This window comes from Parasteatoda tepidariorum, chromosome 10 (genome assembly GCF_043381705.1).
Source record: "Parasteatoda tepidariorum isolate YZ-2023 chromosome 10, CAS_Ptep_4.0, whole genome shotgun sequence".
Lineage (NCBI taxonomy): Eukaryota > Metazoa > Arthropoda > Arachnida > Araneae > Theridiidae > Parasteatoda > Parasteatoda tepidariorum.
Genome location: NC_092213.1, coordinates 9755511 through 9776341, shown reverse-complemented (window position 1 = coordinate 9776341; position 20831 = coordinate 9755511). Strand labels below are relative to the sequence as shown.

At 27.7% G+C, this 20831-nt stretch overlaps 2 protein-coding genes and 1 long non-coding RNA gene across 5 annotated transcripts in view; 2 read left to right on the top strand and 1 right to left on the bottom strand.

The window, feature by feature from the left end:
• Nucleotides 1–2799: 2799 nt before the first annotated feature.
• LOC122270450 (uncharacterized) lies at nt 2800–4028 on the top strand. Its single transcript, XR_006225806.2, has 2 exons — nt 2800–2919; nt 3936–4028. It is a non-coding gene; the product is annotated as an uncharacterized lncRNA (long non-coding RNA).
• LOC107452294 (dolichyl-diphosphooligosaccharide--protein glycosyltransferase subunit) lies at nt 3807–5844 on the bottom strand. The gene is made up of 2 exons (XM_043047802.2): nt 5526–5844; nt 3807–4039 (listed from the first exon to the last, which is right to left on the bottom strand). The coding sequence occupies exons 1-2, from the start codon at nt 5734–5736 to the stop codon at nt 3909–3911; spliced, it is 342 nt and encodes a 113-aa protein (XP_042903736.1). The 5' UTR covers nt 5737–5844; the 3' UTR covers nt 3807–3908.
• A 5295-nt stretch (nt 5845–11139) lies between these two features.
• Nucleotides 11140–20831, top strand: part of LOC107452286 (kinesin associated protein 3) — a 41919-nt gene continuing 32227 nt past the window's right edge. For 2 of the 3 annotated variants that reach the window (XM_071186215.1, XM_071186216.1), the window contains exons 1-5: nt 11140–11207; nt 13754–13836; nt 14795–14926; nt 16956–17107; nt 20131–20325. In XM_071186215.1, coding sequence (XP_071042316.1) covers nt 13802–13836; nt 14795–14926; nt 16956–17107; nt 20131–20325 — 514 coding nt within the window. In that variant the 5' untranslated portion in view covers nt 11140–11207; nt 13754–13801. Of the gene's footprint in view, nt 11208–11313; nt 11382–13753; nt 13837–14794; nt 14927–16955; nt 17108–20130; nt 20326–20831 lie in introns of those variants that run through there. The other variant, XM_043047804.2, reaches the window with a different exon arrangement.

The following is a 20831-nucleotide window of genomic DNA, read 5'->3' as shown; positions in this document are numbered from 1 at the left end:
ATCAGTTATGAAAATAGCATATTATTTGCAAAAAAGCACTCCATGCGACCATGCTTTACAAAAGCAGTTTTAAATTATATGGCTAGGCGTCACAGAGTATACAAATTATATTTGAAATGTTTCACAAATTTTGTTACTCAGTTTGTTAGTAACAAAAGCCAGACGAAAACTTTCATAATTTTAGTGACAAAAGTCTTCTTTTACAAATTATAGATAAAAGTGGAGAAGCGATCTTAAGGTTACTTCATTGTTTGGAATAAAATAAGGTGTCAGAAAGTAAATTTGACAACAAAAAAAAAATCAAGGATGTTATTGTGGACGGGGGTATTTTGACATAGTCAGCACAGTGTCAAAATTGTTGTTATTGCGGCCTGTTATCCAACGAAGTTGGACAAGATCCTTTAGACAGTTAACCCTCAGAAAATCGAGAAGCAGAAAGAAGCATATAAGTCTTTCCTGGAAAGACCTAAGCAGTCCAGGACTTGTTTTGCTGATCTTGACATTTAGAGCAGACTGCAAAAATCCTCTTGCCCTCAAAGAGCGAGAGACGATGAGTTCACTTGTCAGTCTCGCTGTGTTTGTGAGGCTCTGTCAGAAGTTGAAGAGCCCAGCTCCTTACCTGAATACCAGTGGTGACAGGAAGAGGCCTCACACTACTTTGAAATTTCAGATTTAATCTTAGATTGATGCTCTGAGTAGGTAAGAGACGAAGAGAAGAGTGTAGACTGTAGATAAGAGTGTAGAGTGACTGTAAGAGTGTAGAGTTCTGCAGAACTTGACATTTAGAGCATACTGCAAAGATTCTCTTGCCCTCAGAGAGGGAGAGACTTTGTGCATCAAACTACCAATCTTGAAAATGCTGTTCGTGAGGCTCCGTAACAGTCGAGAACAAATGAAGAGCCCAGCTCATACCAGTGGTGACAAAAGGACTCACACTCCTTTAAAATTTCAGATTGATGCTCCGAGTAGGTAAAAGGCGAAAGGAGTGACTACAACTCTCATTGGCAAAGCGATCTGCTTGCCCATTGCCATAAATGCCGACATGAGCTTTGAAACAAGTTTAAAAAGGATGGAAAAGCTAGTTTTATCTCCAACTTTTTTAATCCAGTTATTAAGGTGTCAAAGACAATCTGAAAGAATCAAAAGGTCTCGATGGTCACGCTCGTTCGATGGTCACGATAGTTTCGAGGCCTTGCTTGATTGCAATCAAACAAGGCTTTCAATTGCAATCCATCTTTTAAAGATGGAAGAGAAATTAATGTTACGGAGACAGAGAGGTCAGAAAACTGAAAATTATGAGTTCAAAATAAAATCATTAGAAAAATGTTTTGAAAATTAAATTTAAATAACTTATTATAAAACATAATAAATAAGAGATAAATGTAAAAATCTATAAAAGCCTTTATGTATTTTTAAATGGGAACTCTCAAATATTCTTAACTAATAAGGATTTATATTAAAAGAATGGTTCACTTTGACTTTTTTTACTCAAATAAATATTAGGCAAATTTTATTTCAGTGTATAATTGCAAACCTAATACTTTTATTACAATAACTTTATGCAACTTAAAAAAGTGAGAAAAAAATTACATTTTTGCACAACAATAGCGATATTGCGTTTATAATTATCTAAGCGTTATAATAAGACACTCTTTTTCTTAAAGTTGTACCAAACACAGAAAGTTTAATTTTGTAAATTATTTATACATTTTTATGTGCTTTTCATCATGAAAAAAGAATTTCTACAACACATAAATTGAACAAACAAGCATTAAAATGAAGTCATTTGTCAAACAAACTGTGGAACAAAAATATTTGTTGGACTACATAGTCATCCAGAAATTATTTTAGCAAAACTTAAAAAATAAATTTTGCACAAGACTTTTTAGAAAATAAAAGCTTAATTTTTATAAGAAATAAAAGAAAATTCAATGTTATATATATATCACACAAGAAAATTGAAGCTCTTTTAATAAAAAAAAAGAACTTATTACTAAATAACTTTTATAAAATATATATAAAAGAAGATAAGATAAAGAAATCCAACAGTCTATTAGAAAATGCAAAAGTGCTGGCAAAAATTTAAAGTAAAAAAATAAGAAACAAAAAATTGGTTGTTAGCAATGTACTTAGTTTTCATTTTCAATGAATTATTCTCAAGATCCACAAAGAAAGAGTTCAAAGTGTTATTATTTAGAAAATTTCTTATAAAAGCCAGCATTGCATGGCATTAAAATAAAAACAGAGCAGACAAAATCATAATTAAAAAAATTATTTAAAAATCTAAGAAAAAAAATTATTCAAAATTACTTTTGGCCGAACAAATCATTCTTAATTACACATAAGCTGCATTTAAAGTTTTAAAAGCACTGGTCTGAAACTAAGTGGGTATAGTTGCAATATGTTCAACAAACAAATTAACTAAAATAATAACTGAAATAAATTGAAAAATTCTTCTGTTTTAACTTTAAATAACAATTTACATATATGAAACTCCTAACTAAATATTTATTATTTAACTAAATATTTAAATATTTATTAGTGACACTTTATTATTAATAAAATATTCAAGCAAGCGATGATCTACGCATTTTATTCGAAGAGGGATTTTTTAAGGCAACTTAATCAATTTTAGAGAATTTTTTAAAATGTACAAAAACCAGGAGAAACTGGCAAAATCCAGTCTATTGAAAAATCTAGTACAGTTGGCAGCTATATAAAAGTGATTTAAACTATATCAACCTTGAATAATAAAATAAAAGAGACCAAAAAAAAGTAATAGAAATATAAGTAGAAAAAGCATTTATTTCATTTATAATGCAAGGACAATACCATGTTAGAACCAACTTCTTATATCCAAAATGTAAATTCCAAATTACAATTCATCGTCTTTTATCCAATAAAGTTCATGACAACAAGGTGAAGAACAACATGGCCAAATNATTTAAAGTTTTAAAAGCACTGGTATTTAAATAAACATAAAACTAAGTGGGTATAGTTGCAATATGTTCAACAAACAAATTAACTAAAATCATAACTAAAATAAATTGAAATATATTTCTGTTTTAACTTGAAATTTATTAGTTTTAAATTTTAAATAATAATTTACATATATGAAACTCTTAAGTAAATGAAACCCCTTTAACATTAAAAAAAATTGGGCTTTGGAGGAAAATCACAGTTAATAAAATATATATATACACATAAGAGTATATTATAAAAAAATATTTTCAAATTCATGACATTTTTTTTAAAAAAATAAAAGGATAGCTGCCAAAACGGATAGGGAAAAAATCCAGTAGATTTTACGAAATAACATAAATTTCATGATAATTGTTCCAAAATATGCTAAATATTTTACTCTAAGAGAATGTTAGGGATTTTTATAGTCATCAAAATAGAAAAACAGCAATATTTTCCAGTTATGATTTCACATTAAATAATCTTGGAATGTTATATATTATGTCTAATCCTAATTTTGATTAGTAATAGGCACTTAGTTCATCAAAGCTAGTTAACTGAATTTTATAAATGAGGCTCTCTTTACTATGTATTAGTGACACTTTAATATTAATAAAATATTCAAGCAAGCGATAATCTCCAAAAAAATTTCATTTGAAGAGGTATTTTTTAAGGCAACTTACTCAATTTTAGGGAATTTTCTAAAATGTACAAAAACCAGGAGAAACCGGCAAAATCCAGTCTATTAAAAAATCTAGTACAGTTGGCATTTATGTAAAAGTGATTTAAACTATATCAACCTTGAATAATAAAATAAAAGAGACCAAAAAAAAGTAATAGAAATATAAGTAGAAAAAGCATTTATTTCATATATAATGCAAGGACAATACCATGTTAGAACCAACTTCTTACATCCAAAACGTAAATTCCAAATTACAATTCGTCTTTTATCCAATAAAGTTCATGACAACAAGGTGAAGAACAACATGGCCAAATATGAAATCAGCAAAAGCTCTTTCTGGAGTGATGTTGCCAAAATGACTGCTGTTTTGAGAATTTACTTGCAATCGAAGACAAACTAAAAAAGAAAAATTAACAGCAAAATCAACATACATTGGAAATTAAATAGAATTATTAAACAAGCTGTCATGCTATTATAGGCATTAACAGGGACTGGCGAAATTTGTTAAATCTTGGAAACCAGCATTTATGGCTTTGTTAGCGGCAAAATAAAGAACTAACTCATCATAGTCATACTGGGCTATTTTTCAGAGAACTGGGTCAAATGTGTTATTCACAGTAAAAAAGTTAAACATTCAATTAATAAACCAAATTCAGCTGAAATTTTATGCAAGTAGAGCTGTTAAATTGTAACCACAAAAATTAAATAAGACAGATATATTAAATAAACACTAAAGCAGTAGGTAGTTAATATTTTAATACTTAATGCAACCATTAAACAAAAATGCAAATACATGAACAGTATTTTTGAGTAGGGATGAAATGAATATTTGGCCTTTACTTGGTTCTTTAGTGGAATATTCAGTTGGTCAAATATTTGGCAAATTTTAGGGGGTATTTTAAAAAAGAATAAGCTAAAAACATTTTTTTTATTAGAAATAGGTTTTACAGCTTCTACAACTTGTTAATTTTTGTTCGAAAAGACACATGGAAAAGCAAAATTTGAAACTAGCTTACTTTATACTGTACCATGAGTTTTGTAAAGCTGATTTTTTTTCTTTTCTTAATTATATTCAGTTAAGTAAAATAATAATGAAAATTCTTTTGCAAGATTAAAATCTTTTGGCGACTGTAGTTTGCATGAACAGGTATGGGATATTTCCGTATTGTGATCTGTCATGCAAACTACGATCACCATGGTGCCAAATAGGTTTTAAACTTGCAATTTTTTTTGGAAAGAAAAAAAGGTATATGTTTGCCCAGAGGAGACTAGGAGTTATACCAGTTGAGCTGGTCCCTTTCTGTTATTTTTTTTCTTTTCTTTTTTAGTTTCTTGTGGGCCTGTGAGTCACCAAGATTTGGCGATTATTCTGCCACAGATCTCGATACGGAAATCTCCCAACAGGCACCAACACAAAAATATCCCCTGACTGACATATTTTCATCTCATTGCATTTGCCACACTGTATTACAGAAAAAGTGGACAATGGTTGGAATTGGTGGAATCACAATACAGAAATATTCCCCTCCAATTAATAATTTGTTCTTTTGGAAATTAGAAATATTGCCTGACAAATAGAAATATTTGTCATAAAGCTACATGCGCCTAGGCAGTCGACATGATTTCGTGACTAAAGGACAGTGGTCAACGGTACACTAAAAATTACTTGGGAACCAATACGAAGACTATAACTCATAGTCACCACAGTACAAAATCTGTGAATTTTTTTCTATTTTTTACACGTAGTGTAAAGGCACTAGGACATAGGATGAGATTTTAACTAATATCCGGCACATAGGAACCAATTTTTTTATTTTAAATTCTTTATGATAAAAAATCTCATAGAGTATTTTTATCCAACTAAACTTTATTCGGTACTTACCACCCAATACGAATGATGCAACACATGATATGAAACCTGATAAGAAGGAATTAAATGGGAAAGTGCCAACTAGACAACAGTATCCAAATTGAACGATGCCGGTTAAGAGAATGTAGAAGAGATACGCATCTATAATCTTTATCTTTTGAGGAGTGCTATTTCTGTAATCTTTGAAAAAAGTTGAAAGAACATCGGTTGCGCTAGCCCCCATTGTATCCAATAAAAGTATAAATTACAAATGAAAATTTACATTAACTAGCCAAAGCTATGACTCGTCACGTCAAAACCAAAAGTTTACATCGGCGTAGTTGAAGTTGTAGTTGAGTTGATATAACGTTTCGAGTGACCTATTTCTTTCACTTTCATACTTTATTCAGCTTGCATATACTTTTTCTTTTAATTTTGTATTACAGTTTAAAAATTTTAAATTGGAACATTTTCCATCTATTTTAAATAAAAATTTGTTTAAAATAATGATTGCATATATATATATAGCAATATTTTGTCATTTATTCAAAATATTTTTAGGTTCTTCACTAAGAAGAAATAGATAGGCAGAAACGGTTTGTACTGAGATAATATTTAATGTTAGTAAATACACAGACATTAGTTTACAAAAATTAAAATGTTTATACTAAATAAGTATAATATTAAACCATTTTCTCAGCTGTTGTGCACATTTAAGCAGCATAAATTATATGCTTCGACCAATAACAATAATGTGACTTCAGATTTACACCCTGCGCAGCAACTTTATATGAAGAGGATAGAAAAGGAAAATGCTGAAAGAGTTATGAAATTGAAACGCATACGGAAAAATAATATTATTACTGGTGTATGTTTAGCTGGTGCTGTCTTCGGTATATATTTATATTCAATATTTTCCATCAAACAAGAAAATTTTTTGGATGAAATTGATCAGGAATCTACTTAACAATTTTCTGAAATGTATGTAGATTGCCTTGGATAGCAAAAAATATGTAGATTGTCATTTACGTCTTTGAATTGTAAAAAATGTAAGAATCTATACGTTTTCAACTGGGCAATTATGTTTAGACTTTAAATTGCACACTCTGCCATAATTTGTAATGGAAAGTTGAACATCCTTTTTTCTTTTTGACTTTGTAGTTTGTTAATATTGATGCCACTGTTTTCTTATCAATAAAAGTTGAAAAGTATTTTGTCTGAAATTGTCTCATATTTGAGTGGGTACTAATTGGTCTTTGAATCAATGATCCAAGTTCTTCAACAAATTGAAAGTTAAGTTTCCCGACAAGGGAAACAATACCACAAACAAATAATACAGCTGGTTTACGGAGATATTTCCATTTCGTGATCAGTATTGCAAACTGCCATTCCCAAGGTGCCAAATAGATTTAAATCTATTTGGCATAAAAAAAAGTAGATGTTTGCCTGAGGGGGACTACGAGTTCTACCTTTTGAGTTGGTCCCTTTCTGTGATGTGTGTGTTTTTTTTTTTTTTCATATAGTTTCTCGTGGTCCACTGCCCGGAAGTTTCCAAGAGTTGGAGATTATTCTGCCTCAGATCACCATACGGAAATCTCCCCTGGATTACACATGTTTTACTGCGTATTGAAAATACATATAGGTGGTTATTTTCATATGGGTATCTGTTCACATCAAGACCCCCTAAGGAATTTAAACTTACAACAAATTTTAAAAAATTATTGTTCAAATTGTTCTACTACTGGGTTGTCTTTTTTTTTAGTGTCTAGTAAGACACTCATAAATCGTCAAAACTTGACGTATATACCGATATGGAATCCTTCCAATATAGGTATATCAAATATGACAATGTAGGGATCTTTTTTGACAGTTATAATTTTTAAATACGACAATACAATGGTTATTATCAATAAAATATATAAAAAAATCTGTCTCTGCTATTATGCATAAGAAAATAATTATTGATTACATTATTTTGAATGTAGATAAATTTTATTCTCGTGATGAAAATGTTGACGACTATAATCTATGTATAAATGCGTTAAAATGTGAAAAAAATAATGTGGTATATTATTAAATATCGATATTTCTTACAATATGTCCTATTAAATCTTGTTTCATCAGTTAAAGGGACCAATGTTCGTTACAATAATTTTGTAAAGCAGTCACCTGCGTGTAATCCCAGTAATCCGTAAGTGTGTTTAAGTATTGAATTAAGATTATTTTCTCTTTGATTATTCGCGTTCTTGAAATATAATTATCAATTTCTCATTATTTAATTTTTCCTAGCAAGCCTCGTATGCTACTTAAATTTGTTTGCCAATTCAATTAAACTTTTTTATTTTTTTTATATTTTCCTATTACATGTTGGTTTTGCATGAGATTGAACAAAACCAAAGGATTAATGAAAATGTCAGTCGTACTTGAGTTGAACTTTTCATGTTTAGTTGGATTTATTGTTTGAAATAATTTATAAAATCCGTACAAAATTCTTTAAAAAATTATTTTTTAAGAAAACTTTTAAGGCTTATGATTTTTTTAATGCTCAGAGAAGTTTTATTTTTCACTTAGTTAAATTTTATATTTACAATTGTAATTTAAATATTTTAAAAAATAAATCGTAAGATTACATTGAAAATTATTTCTTTATAAATTGTTTTTCCATTAATTCTTAATAAAGATAAATGATCACCGTGAAATTATTGAAAATGTACAATTTATAGCTACTGAAAAACAAGTTAAAATAAACAAAATTAATTTCTAAATTTTTTTTTCTAAAAAAAAAGCTAGACAAAATGTGATTTTTTATGTTTTAATTGCATATGGAAATATATTTCAATTTCAAATAACTAAACTGATTATTGAAAAAAAATGCCTTTATAAGAAAAAGAAATCTGAATTTATCATTTAACAGCTTTTTTTATGGTCTATTAAAATTATTTCTATTTAAAATTGTTTATGCTTTGAGATTCAGAAATATATTTGCAGTTATAAAATAAATTGTAGTATTGAAAATAGCATTTTAAAATTAAAAATCTGCTAAACGGTAGGACTTTTATCACTCAAAAAGAATATTTTCAATAACTACTTTTTACAGACAAATATTTAATTATTAATATATAATAATAACTATTTTGTTTTTTTAGCATTCTGAAAAATCAAAAGAAAGTTATGAGATTTTCAAATATCATTTCAAAAGGGCTATAATTTATTTCATACCAAGTACTTATATAATTTTGCTAACTGAAACTCAATAACGTAGCAATATTATCTGAAGTAAATTTAATTTTGAAACTGTGAAAATTAGTATGAAATTTAATTTCTCATTCTTGGTTAAATCAACAAAAATTATCATGATTGATTAAATCCTGATTTAAATTAACGAACCCTGTCTAAATATGAGGAATTTTAAATGTCTTTAAACTTGAAAATAAATATACAGTAGGGAACCGATTATCCCGAACGATCGGGACCATCGCTATTCCGGATAACTGATTTTTCCGGTTTTCTGAATCGCTACAAAAAGCCGTTTTTTTTAATATTAAACCCAACTAAAAAAAACTTTTTTTTGGAAGTAATCTTAAAAAGAAGAAAAAACAATGGAGTAATACACTAATGATTATTTCCAAAATTATGGTAAGGTAAACATCTTTCAAAAAAGAACGAAAAATTCTAAAATCTTATGAGGAAAAAAAAATTTTTTTTTTTTAAGAAATGGCGGGAAAATTTATCGAATTTCGTTCCGGTTTTATGATTTCTGGATAACGGGTTCTGTACTGTATATATATTTCTCACCGCTCAAGAATATTGTTAACAGCTGTAGATATTAGATTCTGCTGGTGGGAAATATTTAATTTATAAACTTTGAATGAGATTTGTTACTCACTATCAATTTTAATTGTTTAATGTTAAGGATTCTGCAAAATCTCTCTATCTAATGTATATAAACAAATCTATCAGTATATTTCAAGTTTTTAGAATTTTTAATATGAATAATCAAGTCCCCTAAGATTTTTTACATGAATAACGTTATATATAAGCAGGATTTAATAAAGTGGATTATATTAACAAATCATTAAGCTTGTTCGTAGAGCCATGAATGAAAATTTTCTTTTTATTATGAGATTGCACAGTAAATTTATAAAAGTAGTAATTTTATTTCCTGCGTTTTTTTGTGTATGATTCTCAAATTTTAATTTCTGCTCTTTTATTTATTTATTAAGTTTTATCAGTTAACCGTTTGCAGGCTTAAATTGTTTAAACTAAAATTTTAGTTAAGAGACATAATTCTGATCCTCATATGCATATTTAAAATGAAGCAATCTGCTCTATATGTTTCAAAATTTATAATGTTTGATTATAAACCGTGTAGTTTAAAAGATGAAAATTATTTCAATTTTAGTTATGTATTATTGTCAAAATTAAATGAGACATTTTTATCACAGTGCTCCTGAAATGGTTGAAAGTAATTCTGGCCATGATTACCTGTGTAGTAAATGGTAACTGGTGCATGTTAAATTTGTCGGGTCGCAAAGTTCTCCATGTTCCCACGATAAATTATACCTCTGGGAGATACTGAATTTCTGATTGATAATTCTATGATCAATTTACGAATGGATCTATTGGTATGAAGTGATGGGTTCGGCCCATAAACAGCTGTGGCGTATGGGTGTAGCAGAAGTCGAATTCTTGGCCATAGATGGTGCCACTAGAAAATTAGAACAATCTCTCCCTCTCCAGTTCCTTAATAGCTTACGAGAACAACAACTGTGTGCTATTCGCATGAACGTTCAAACGCAAATACGATTCGTCATGTGCAATCAGTTCATCTCACATGTATACATATAGCAGCAGAATAACTAGAAGCAAAATAACTTTGGTTAATATTTATGAATCTTGGCTAAATAAGAGTTCAAAAGGACCGTTATTTTTCCGATATTAGCTCTATATGGAATTGTCCGATTCACCTCACCCAATATTTTAGAACCACTTAACAACCAATATCGTCCCAACATAGAATTGTCAGTTTTACCCGATATTTTAAATCCATCATTTAGCAAAAATGGGTTCTATATTGTCCTACGTAGGCCATTCCAGGACCAATATTAAAAAATATAAACATCCCATTATTGGTCCCTCAATGCATGTTCATAAGTCCCATATTGTGCCAATTTTGAACCCAGCTGGGGCCATTGTAAAATTGTTGCTACGGTAATTTCAAAACATTCACATGTACGTTTATGACATTAATGAGTCCTAAGAGAGCATTCACATTCTATGCGAGTTTTTCGCGAATAAATGTAATTGACTAATCACAGGTTCTTGCTCGCATCTCTAAATTCGAGTATGAGAATTCTGTTGAACACACAATCAGCTGCAAATTATTTTTAATAGAGAGAAAATTTAAACTGTTTAAAGCCATTCTCACCGCATGCGATTCACGAACCTCCGACTGCTATATGAAGGAAAGAAATCTAATTTGAGAGATTTTTAATCAGATTCTCCTTTTACCTCAATGGTGATCGAAGGCGTACTTTACATGCAGTGAGAAAAGCCCTTTTATGCGACTAATACTACCGCTACTTATTTCTGTTAAACTTAAGTTTTTTGCTTCTAAATTTGTTTTGAATGTTTTACTTTTAAATTTGGCAACAACCTACTTGTTAAAAACGAAACAAATGTTTGTTGTGTTTTGTAAATTTGATTCTAATATGGGTGAATCTAGCTTTTCATTGTTCTTTTAAATTAAACTTTAATTATATTTATAATGATATAATTTCTTTTTATATGTGGCATTTAATCAATTTGCTTAATGTATTTTTTATTTGCTTGCAACTTCAGTTTTTCTCAAGTGTGACTTCATTAATTTTCGTGTCTTTTAAACGATTTGTAATTCTTTAAAACTTGTTTTTATTTAATTTATAATTTTTTCATTCTTAAAAATTTTATTAAAATTCAGCATCATGCATAAATTTGCTTTTAAGCGAACCTAACCAGTGTATTTGAAAATATTCAATAACACAGCAATCGATTTAATTTAAAAATAAATGCACGCTATGTATTATGTATACTACACTATATATTACGCTATGTATTACGTATATATGTTTACTTGAAATGTTTCTTGATGTAATATTTTATTAAAGTTATTTTTAAAGCTTTTTTAAGAAATTTTAATATCTAATTTCCCAAACAATTAGATTTTTTTTTTTTATCAAACTTAGCATTGCTAATTTTTTTTTTTAATTAATCAATAACAAAATTGATAAATACGTGTTTTTTCAACCCCAAAATTGTACTTAGTTGTAGTGTATTTACGAGCAATAGGTGCTTAATAGTACAAAAAAAGAAGTGTTCAGTCAGCTTTTCAGTTTAATCTCTTCTATTATATTTTATGAGACTGATTGCAGTGTCTCCATAATGATGAAAGGCATATTTAAATTCTAACATTAGCTTAAAAAAGAGGTTTATATGCCTCAAGAAGAACTTGAAAAATACAGGGGATTTAAAAATAGCTTAAAAATCTCAGGGAAAATTAAAATTTATTCATAAAACATTGAAAATGAATTTAAAAGCCTGAAAAATTAGAATTATTGGATTTTTGCTCTTCCCTTTTGAATCTCATATTTTTAACAAAGATCTTTACGCACAAAATTATAGATTTTCCAATATGAATTCTTCTCGAAAGACTTTCGAGAAGACTATCAAAAGACTTTCGAAAATTGGCGAATACTTTTTATATTTGGCTAATTTACTGCTGGGTACTCCTCGTAATTTATTAGTTGCTTCCTTTCTACAATTTTTAGCATATTTAACGTGTTATAGTGCTTAAGCAAAAGCAAGCATATATAGTTTATGGTGTAAACTTTATTTTAAAGTTTAAGTCTAAAAAACATCTTTAATCCATCAATTATGGTCTGGATTTGTTCATAATTCACAAAAATTATTCCTCTCTGTGTAATTCATATTTAATGGAAATAGTGATGCATAAAAAAATCAGTGCATTCTTAATTAGAGGTTTAGTGTTAGATTAATGTTTGTATATTTATTTGATTTACCAGAGATCTCCTTAGGAATAAAAAAGGACTGGGTGCTTCTTCTCTGAAAAGGTCACTTTAAATCATTAAAAGTGACCTCGCTTAAAACTCTGTAAAAATGTATCAAAATGTATAATATTATAACTATATTGTATCCTAAAATTTTCAAATTATAATAATTTATGTATTTATTACTTATAATGTTTTATGTATTTATTTCAAATCTCAATTCTCTCTCGTTATTAAAATAAGAGAAAAATTTCTAGTTTGTAAAAATAATTAAAGACATGCTAAAAGGCAATCTCGGTGCATTTTTAAAAAAAAATTATTTCCCTCCATGTAATTCGTATTTAATGGAAATAATAATGCATAAAAAAAATCAGTATATTTGATTTAACTGAGATCTCCCTAGGAATAAAAAAAAGTCTGAAAGGGGAACTTTGTATTTTGAAAAGCCACTCACTTAACACTGTAAAAATTTATCAAACTGTTTAATATTATGTAATAACTAACTTTTATCCTCAAAATTTGTTTCATTAATCTCTTTTAACTAACCACTATTTTATGTGTATATTTCAAAAAGTAATTCTCTCTTATTATCAAAATATGAGAAAAATGTGTAGTTTATAAAGATGATTAAAGGCATGCTAAGAGGCAATCTCTATGCAATTGTTTTTTCAAAAAACGTAAACTAAAGATGATGATTAATTGATAATTAACTTTAAAGCTTTTTTCCATAATTTAAACTAATTATTATAGGAAAATTAACATTCGAAGGTGCATTTCTTTTTTAAAAAAAAGGTATTTAAAAAAATAGTTTTAGAATTTAAAATCTCTCAAGAGATATATTAATATGCCCTTAAGTATAAAACTTTAACCAGTTGAGAATTATCCTAACAAAGCAAGTATTTGTAATAGTAATCAGAATCAAACTTATTAACACGGATAATTTTACCAGTGTGTAATTGTTATTTAGACAGTGAATTATTTTTTCGAAGTGGAATATAAATAAAAAGGCTGTATTTTTAAGGAATGGCAGTTTATTTTTACAAAAAGAGCACATTTATTGCAATTAATGAGCAGGCAGGGCAGACAGAAAGAANAACCAAACAAAAAAAAAAAAAAAAAAAAAGCTTAGGATAACTGGATTTCGATATTTATATATTCAATTTTAAGTTTCTTTATTTATTTTTGTAATATGTATGTTATTTTACTCTTTTTTAGCCAATTTTGCAGTTGATATTATGAGTCAAGTTTAGTAATACTGATATCATGCATCAACAAGATGAAGAGCAGCATATACAACGGTAAAACTATTTTAATTTTAAAATCAAGGAATTTTATGCTTTTTATCATCATTAGATCCTCTAATTTTTTATCATAATATATTTTATGCCTAATTTTGTATCATATTGTATTTTGGTTTATTGTTAAAACATATTGCTATGTTACTATGACGTTTATCGTCACTCAAAATTAGAATCATGTGTAAAAAGCTTGAAATTAGATTTTTGTAAGATCTCAAAGTTCTCAATCAAATAAAACTACTGTGGGAAATCCCCAATGGCAAATAGTAACTTAAATATGGATAATGTAATTAAAATAAACAATTAGGTAAAAATCTTACACTTTTTTTAAAATATTTTTAACTGAAAATTATGAGAAAATAAATATTTAAAGGTACAATTTTAAATAAAAGGTGTTTATTGAAAATAATGATACAATTTAAAATCACTAAAAAATTTACTAATATACCCCCTTTAAATTAAAAATTTGAATATCTCTGCAGCCGAATATTGTGCAAATAATAATTTGACATAATAACTAGACAGCATTAGAAAAATCTTACTAAAATAAATGAATGATGAAAATTAAAGTTAAATAATTTGCAGTAACTAAATAAATCAGAAGTGGACTTTTCATTAAAACAAGTTGTCTTTTTCTGAAAAAATAAAAGGGCAGTGTTTTTAAGGGATGGCAGCTTACTTTTACAAAAAGTTCCAGGAGGATGCATTTATAGGGATCAAAGGGTGGGGCTGCCCTTTTAAAAATGCTTAGGGAGAACACTGTTTGTTCTTCCCTGTTAGTCATGGGTTGGTATTTTATTTTGTTGATCTCGCCTGGGTCGTCTGAAGTTTAGAGGTCTTCTTTAGTTTTCCTCATTCCCACTTGTTTTTGGTCCTGATACTTTTTTGACACTATTTTTTATAGTAATGCGAAGTGAATGAATTTTGTCTGTTTATTAAAATTGCTGTTATTTTACAGGTATGTTAGATTCCAGCATTTAGATGTGCACCCCACACAGAATGCATTAATTATCAATTATGATGTGGACCCTAATATGCTTGCACAACTCAATGACTTTATGTTAAAAGGATCAAGGGATACTCAAAAAGTGTAAGTTTATTTTCTTACTCATTTGCACTATTTTATAATTGTGCTTTATTAATTATTTATTCCATTTTTTAATCACCCTTTTTTACTTTTCATTATTGGTTCTCCAAGGTGCCCGCAGAACAGTAATTAATTAATTAAAATATCCGAACAATAAGGTAAAAAGAAATTTGAGTGTGCGTTCCCTAAAAGTCCAATCTTTTTTTTCGATAAAAGAAAAAAAATTGGCACAAATTTTGAAATACATTTCCTGATGCACAATTTTGGCCTAATTTATATTATAATATAGATATTTATGTGTTTCATATTTCTAAAATTATCTAAAAATTTTATCAATTTAAGGAAAAAAATAACATTTTGTAACAAAAAATTATTTTGACATTTGCTATAAAATTTTGACTATTAAACAAAAATGTGAAGGAAACAGTATTTAATTTTTAAACATTTATGTTAACTGTCAACAATTGTTTTTAATAAGGACTANAGTTTGGTTTTAGAGCCTTATAGATATTTATGTGTCTCATATTTCAAAAATTATCTAAAAATTGTATCAATTTAAGAAAAAAAATAACATTTTGTAACAAAAAATTATTTTGACATTTGCTACAAAATTTTGACTATTAAACAAAAATGTGAAGGAAACAGTATTTAATTTTTAAACATTTATGTTAACTGTCAACAATTGTTTTTAATAAGGACTACTTATAGCCACTCTTACTGTTATCATTTATCAGTTATGTTGTTTTTGTTTCTAGTGCAACTTGCCAGTACCAGCAAACTTGCTTGGTGAAACCAAGTAAATTTAAGGCTGAGGGTGGCACTTTTTGCTTCTTCAGTTGTGTCATCTATGGCTAAGAATAGGACTTCAGCCTCACATATGTCACATCCCGTTTATATTGCGGGCTCATTCATTTATTCACAGATCATAATTTTGACCTGTTATATATCTATTTTGATCAATTAAATATCTTTACTGCTATCTTCTTTCATGTAAAATGTTTTTATAGTTTATTTTTGTGATTTTTTATTTAAAAAAAATTATTCTCAACTTTAGTAGCAAGTAAAAGTGTTTTGCAGTACATTTTATTCATACAAATAAGACAAAACTGAGAAATTAGTTTATAAAATTTGCATCATTAGTTATAAAAAAATCAGGGAAAAGTGAAAACTTTTCTGGGCATTTGTGGCTTCCATTAAAAAACTCTAATTTTCCAAATGTAGAGTTACTATTCAAGGTCTCATAGAATTGAAATCTTTTAAGTAATCTCGAGCAATTTTTTAAATTTATTTTAAAATATTTCATAATTTTTTAAAGAATCTTTTTTATCTGAATCCTTTTTAAAGATTTAATTACAAATTAAAAACTTTATAATTTTATGTAGAGAAGGAATAATAAAATGTATATTTTTTCAGAAAAATTAAAAAACTGCTGTAGTTTAATTTGCTACTTTTCTATTAACCAGGAACAAGTAAATTCAACTTTTTTCTTATTTAAGAGAAAAGGTAACCTCTAAAAATAATAATAAAATAAATAAATTAATTGTTTAATTTACTTGCCCTCAATTTATGAGACAGTATTGTTGATTTTTTTAATGAAGTCAAATTCTGCAAAATTTCAAGTTTGCTAAGTTTGCAATTGTTTTGTTTACTTATGTGATATGTAATTAGCTACACTTTGCTTTTCAATTTTTTGGACAAATTTGTATTGTTCTTGCAATAAATAATGATTAAGTTAGCATCAATTGGATATATGAACAAAATTCATTGCAGCCTAAAAAGGTGTATTTTTTTGCAATTACCTTCTGAAGAAGATTGTGTATCCTTATAAAAATATTTAATTCCTGAAAAGGATTTCAAAATTACTCTTTGTCTTAAAATAAGCATTTCTCAATAAATATTAAAGAATTCATTTCATATATTTTGCAACCCTTCACCTTTTTGTTAAAAGGAAATTGTCTTGTTTTTTTAACTTTATTTTCACAATGTTTCAACATTTTGAAATTAGTTTTTGTAAAATTTGTTTCATTTGCAGCGTCCGCCTTAAAGGTTCATTTGATACTGATGAAATCCAAGCAATAGCTCAAGCAATAATTGACACTTGTCCTCTTGTACCGCCTACAAAATTAACCGAAGTGGAACAACTACTGTATTATTTACACACAAGAAAGGGATCAACTGAAGAAGGTAATTCAAAATAAAATTTTATTCATTTAATTTGTGATCGCTGCATAATAATATTACTGGTCAATATAATTTTTTTTAAATGATTTATTGGTAAAATATATAGCAAAAGTTGAAGTCAAATTGGCTTATAACAAGCATAAAGAGTCAACAACATTTGCTAATAATAATTGATAAGCCATCCTAAGTCAAAATTCTGGATGGTCCAATCAAAAAAATTTGATGGTTTATATTGGTTTTAGTGTGATTTATGATGGTTCAACATAATTTGATGGTTGCCATTATCCAACGTTTTACATTATGCATTCATGGTGTTTGATATGAAAACAAGCTTCCATTGCCGAATGATGGAAAATGTTATTTTAATACTATGATGGTTAACCATCAAAAGAAGTTTGATTCTCATGCACCGACAATCCATGATGATTACACCTTTACATTTCCATGATTTTTTAACAGGAATTCTCATTGGTCCTCAGAGATATACCATCAAAACAATTTTTATTTTTTATTTTATTTATTTATTTTTTTAATGTTGATCCATCATAGATCAGACCGAATTCCTGCATGCGGATAATGGTTGTTCATGATTGTTCCAACATTTCATTTCTAAGATACTATGATGGAAATTCGTAATGGTTCAGCAATGCATTTTCATGATGGTTTAATTCTTGTTAATTTAGCAGGAATATACCATCAAAACAATTTGGTTGTTTTTTTGTTGTTCCATCATAAATCAGTCCGAATTCTAAAATTGGGGTGATGGTGGTTCATGATTGTTCGAACATTTAATTTCTAATGGTTCAACATGCACAAACCATCAAAACAAGCTGTTATTCTTATGTTGGACCATCATAAATCAGTCCAAATTCCTATATTGGAGTGATGGTTACCATCAAAAAATATAATGGTTCATGGTGGAATTATTGATGGTTACCATCAAGATTATGTTGGTCCATCAATTAAAAACCATCAAAAATTTTGACTTAGGATGTCAACTAATTCATGAAAATGGTAAAAGTGCACATGTGCTTGCTACATTATAAATATAGTGCTTACTCAAGTTACTTTTTATTTCTTCATAGTACAAGAAAAGATTTAAATCAAGTTGATCTAAATTAAAAAAAGATCTGATTAAAAGATCTAAATTTGCTTTAAATTAAGTTGAACAGAAGGTTGTTCAACTTTTATCTTCCTCAGTTACAAAATATTGTTTGCTAAAACTGTTTTTTTCTTTATTTAAAAGTGACCTATGCTCCAATAGTCTTAATATTGTACCAATCAAGTATTTCTGATTTCTTTGTGAAAACCAGGAAATCATAAAATTAGGGCTTGTTATAAATAAGTTTGACTGTAATTATAATATTCACTGGTGAATCTGTTTTTTGTTAGGGTTTGTTTGAAGAAGCAAAACGATTATTTATTTTTTCTGGTATTACTTTTTAAGCATATTTTGTTTTGCAAGACTTTTTCTTAGTGATTGAGGCATAAAAAAATTAGATAATAACTTCCATTCACACTTTAAAAACTGTAAGGTCAAGTGGGCGCTATTTACTTAATATTTTTGTTGCCTTTACGATATTATTTAAAGTAAAATGGCAGAAATAGCAAATTTTTTTGAAAAAAAAGTGCATAATATTTCAAATAACTATGTTTTGAATGAACTAAAAAAAGGACATGCATTTATAGAATATTCCATTAGTATTTCCCATCATGCTTTTCAAACCAAAATGAGATAACTAGATTGATAATAAAAAAATATGCTTTCATACTAGCAAATATATATTCAGAAAAGAATTAAAAATAATTAAAGCAAATGGAAACAATACTTCCAGTGGAAAAACACGCTAAGCAGCTGAGAATTCAAAAGAATTGAAGCAAATGAAAAAATGAATAAATATGACAACCGAAGCTGACGTCCTCAGGGGGTACCAGCTCCGGAAGCCATAAAAGCAAAACTTTTTCTATCGAGAGAGCATGACAAATGTCTAAATTGCTCTCTGTACCCCAAAGGTTTTGCCAAAGTTCAGGAAGAGAATACAATATAAAATACATAAAAAATACAGAAGTATAAAATCAAGACAAATACATAAGAATAATACGCACAAAAGCTTACTTGAAACATAGATTTAATATCCAAATTACACTACTAACCGTCAGACAGCAACTAAATTGAAATGAACATAGAAACAACTCCCCCTAATTTGCACAGAAGGAAGAAAAAAAGCGAGAAAATAGTGACACCATTAATAGAAATGATTGACCAGGGCAACTCGGTCAAGACTTGATCTTGCCCTTTTAAACGAAAAAACAAAACTAGTAATTCTCATTCATTTTCTTAATTTTAAAATCAATATTACAAAAATTAAAAGGAAAACCAATAATGGTTTTCCTTTTTTAGCCAATAAGGGCTCCCAAGTTTTATTAGGGTCAGGTGAGCCATGAAAATTAATTCTTTAATTTATTAAATATTTTAATGTATTAAATATTTTTTGCACTTATTTTATTTAAACATAATCGAGCATACATTTTTTTAAGAGCATTTTTATTTCTAAAACATTATTTACATATGTTTTTTAATGAAACATATACTAATTTTAGAACTGTATCCAGTTTACCACACTCTGGGATAAAGTGGGTATATCAAAACATGTTCTTTTGAATGCATTACTGTAAGAAGACAATAAAACGAAATAGATAAGTTATGCTTCATATTTAATATATATGAATCAATGTATATAAAATGCATCAACATTTTCTGTAAAATGAATTTGATAGTTGGTTTTAGAGCCTTATTTAAAAAAAGCTTGAATTTATATCCACTTTATCCCATCTGGCCTATTTAATAATTATGTATTAATTAATTTTCATTTAAATATTAATATTTTCTGATCTATACTTTTGATATAAAAATGCCACAGTTTCTCTTTGCATGGAAAATAGCTTGGACCTTGGAAGTAAATTTGAAAGTAAAAGTTAAATTTTTATGGGTGTGTTTTCCATTATTATTATCTCTTCTGTTTTAGTAAATACGGAAGATGTTGAAACAAACTCATCTGACTCAGATTTAATCCCTTCTGATGAAGAATCGGCAAGCGTCACCAATGTAGACAGTTATATTGAACTTCTTTATGAAGAGATACCAGAGAAAATTAGAGCATCTGCTTTAGTACTGCAGTTAGCACGAGAAACTGGAAATTTAAATGTATTACGTAAAAATGGTATGTCTGGCAGTAAAAATTATCTTTTCTTTTAAGTTTTATATATATATATATTGGGTAAATAATTTTATAATATATATGCAGCACATTAAAGACAAAAAGAGTAAAAAAAAGGAAAACTAAGAAAATTAATAAATTTTATTTACTGCTCATAAGCTGCAAGTATATAGAACTATTAAAATATGTTAAAAATAAAAGGAAAACATGGAAAATAATAAAAATTAATGAGAAGAGAAAAAAAATTATTAAAATTAAATATTTTTAAATTTTTGTAGAATTTAAAAATATTTTATTTAATTTTGTAAAATTTCAAAATATTTTTGCCAAAGCAAAATGTGCTTTGGCTGTATTGATATAATATTAGAAAGCTCTCCTTTTTGCGGGTGTAATCGTGTGAGCTGATCTTATATCTTTTCATTATTTTGTTTTCTGGCTTTTTAAATAAATAAATAAATAAAAATGTAATTTTTTTTTCTTCTCTTTTTAATAATCTTTGTTATTTTCCA

What these genes read in the sequence shown, in the direction of transcription:
- LOC107452294 (XM_043047802.2), bottom strand. Translation starts at nt 5,736, where the DNA reads ATGGGGGCTAGCGCAACCGATGTTCTTTCAACTTTTTTCAAAGATTAC. An exon ending in TGCATCATTCGTATTGGGTG is followed by an intron (nt 4,040 to 5,525) that starts GTAAGTACCGAA and finishes TTTCTTTTTTAG; the next exon opens with TTTGTCTTCGATTGCAAGTA.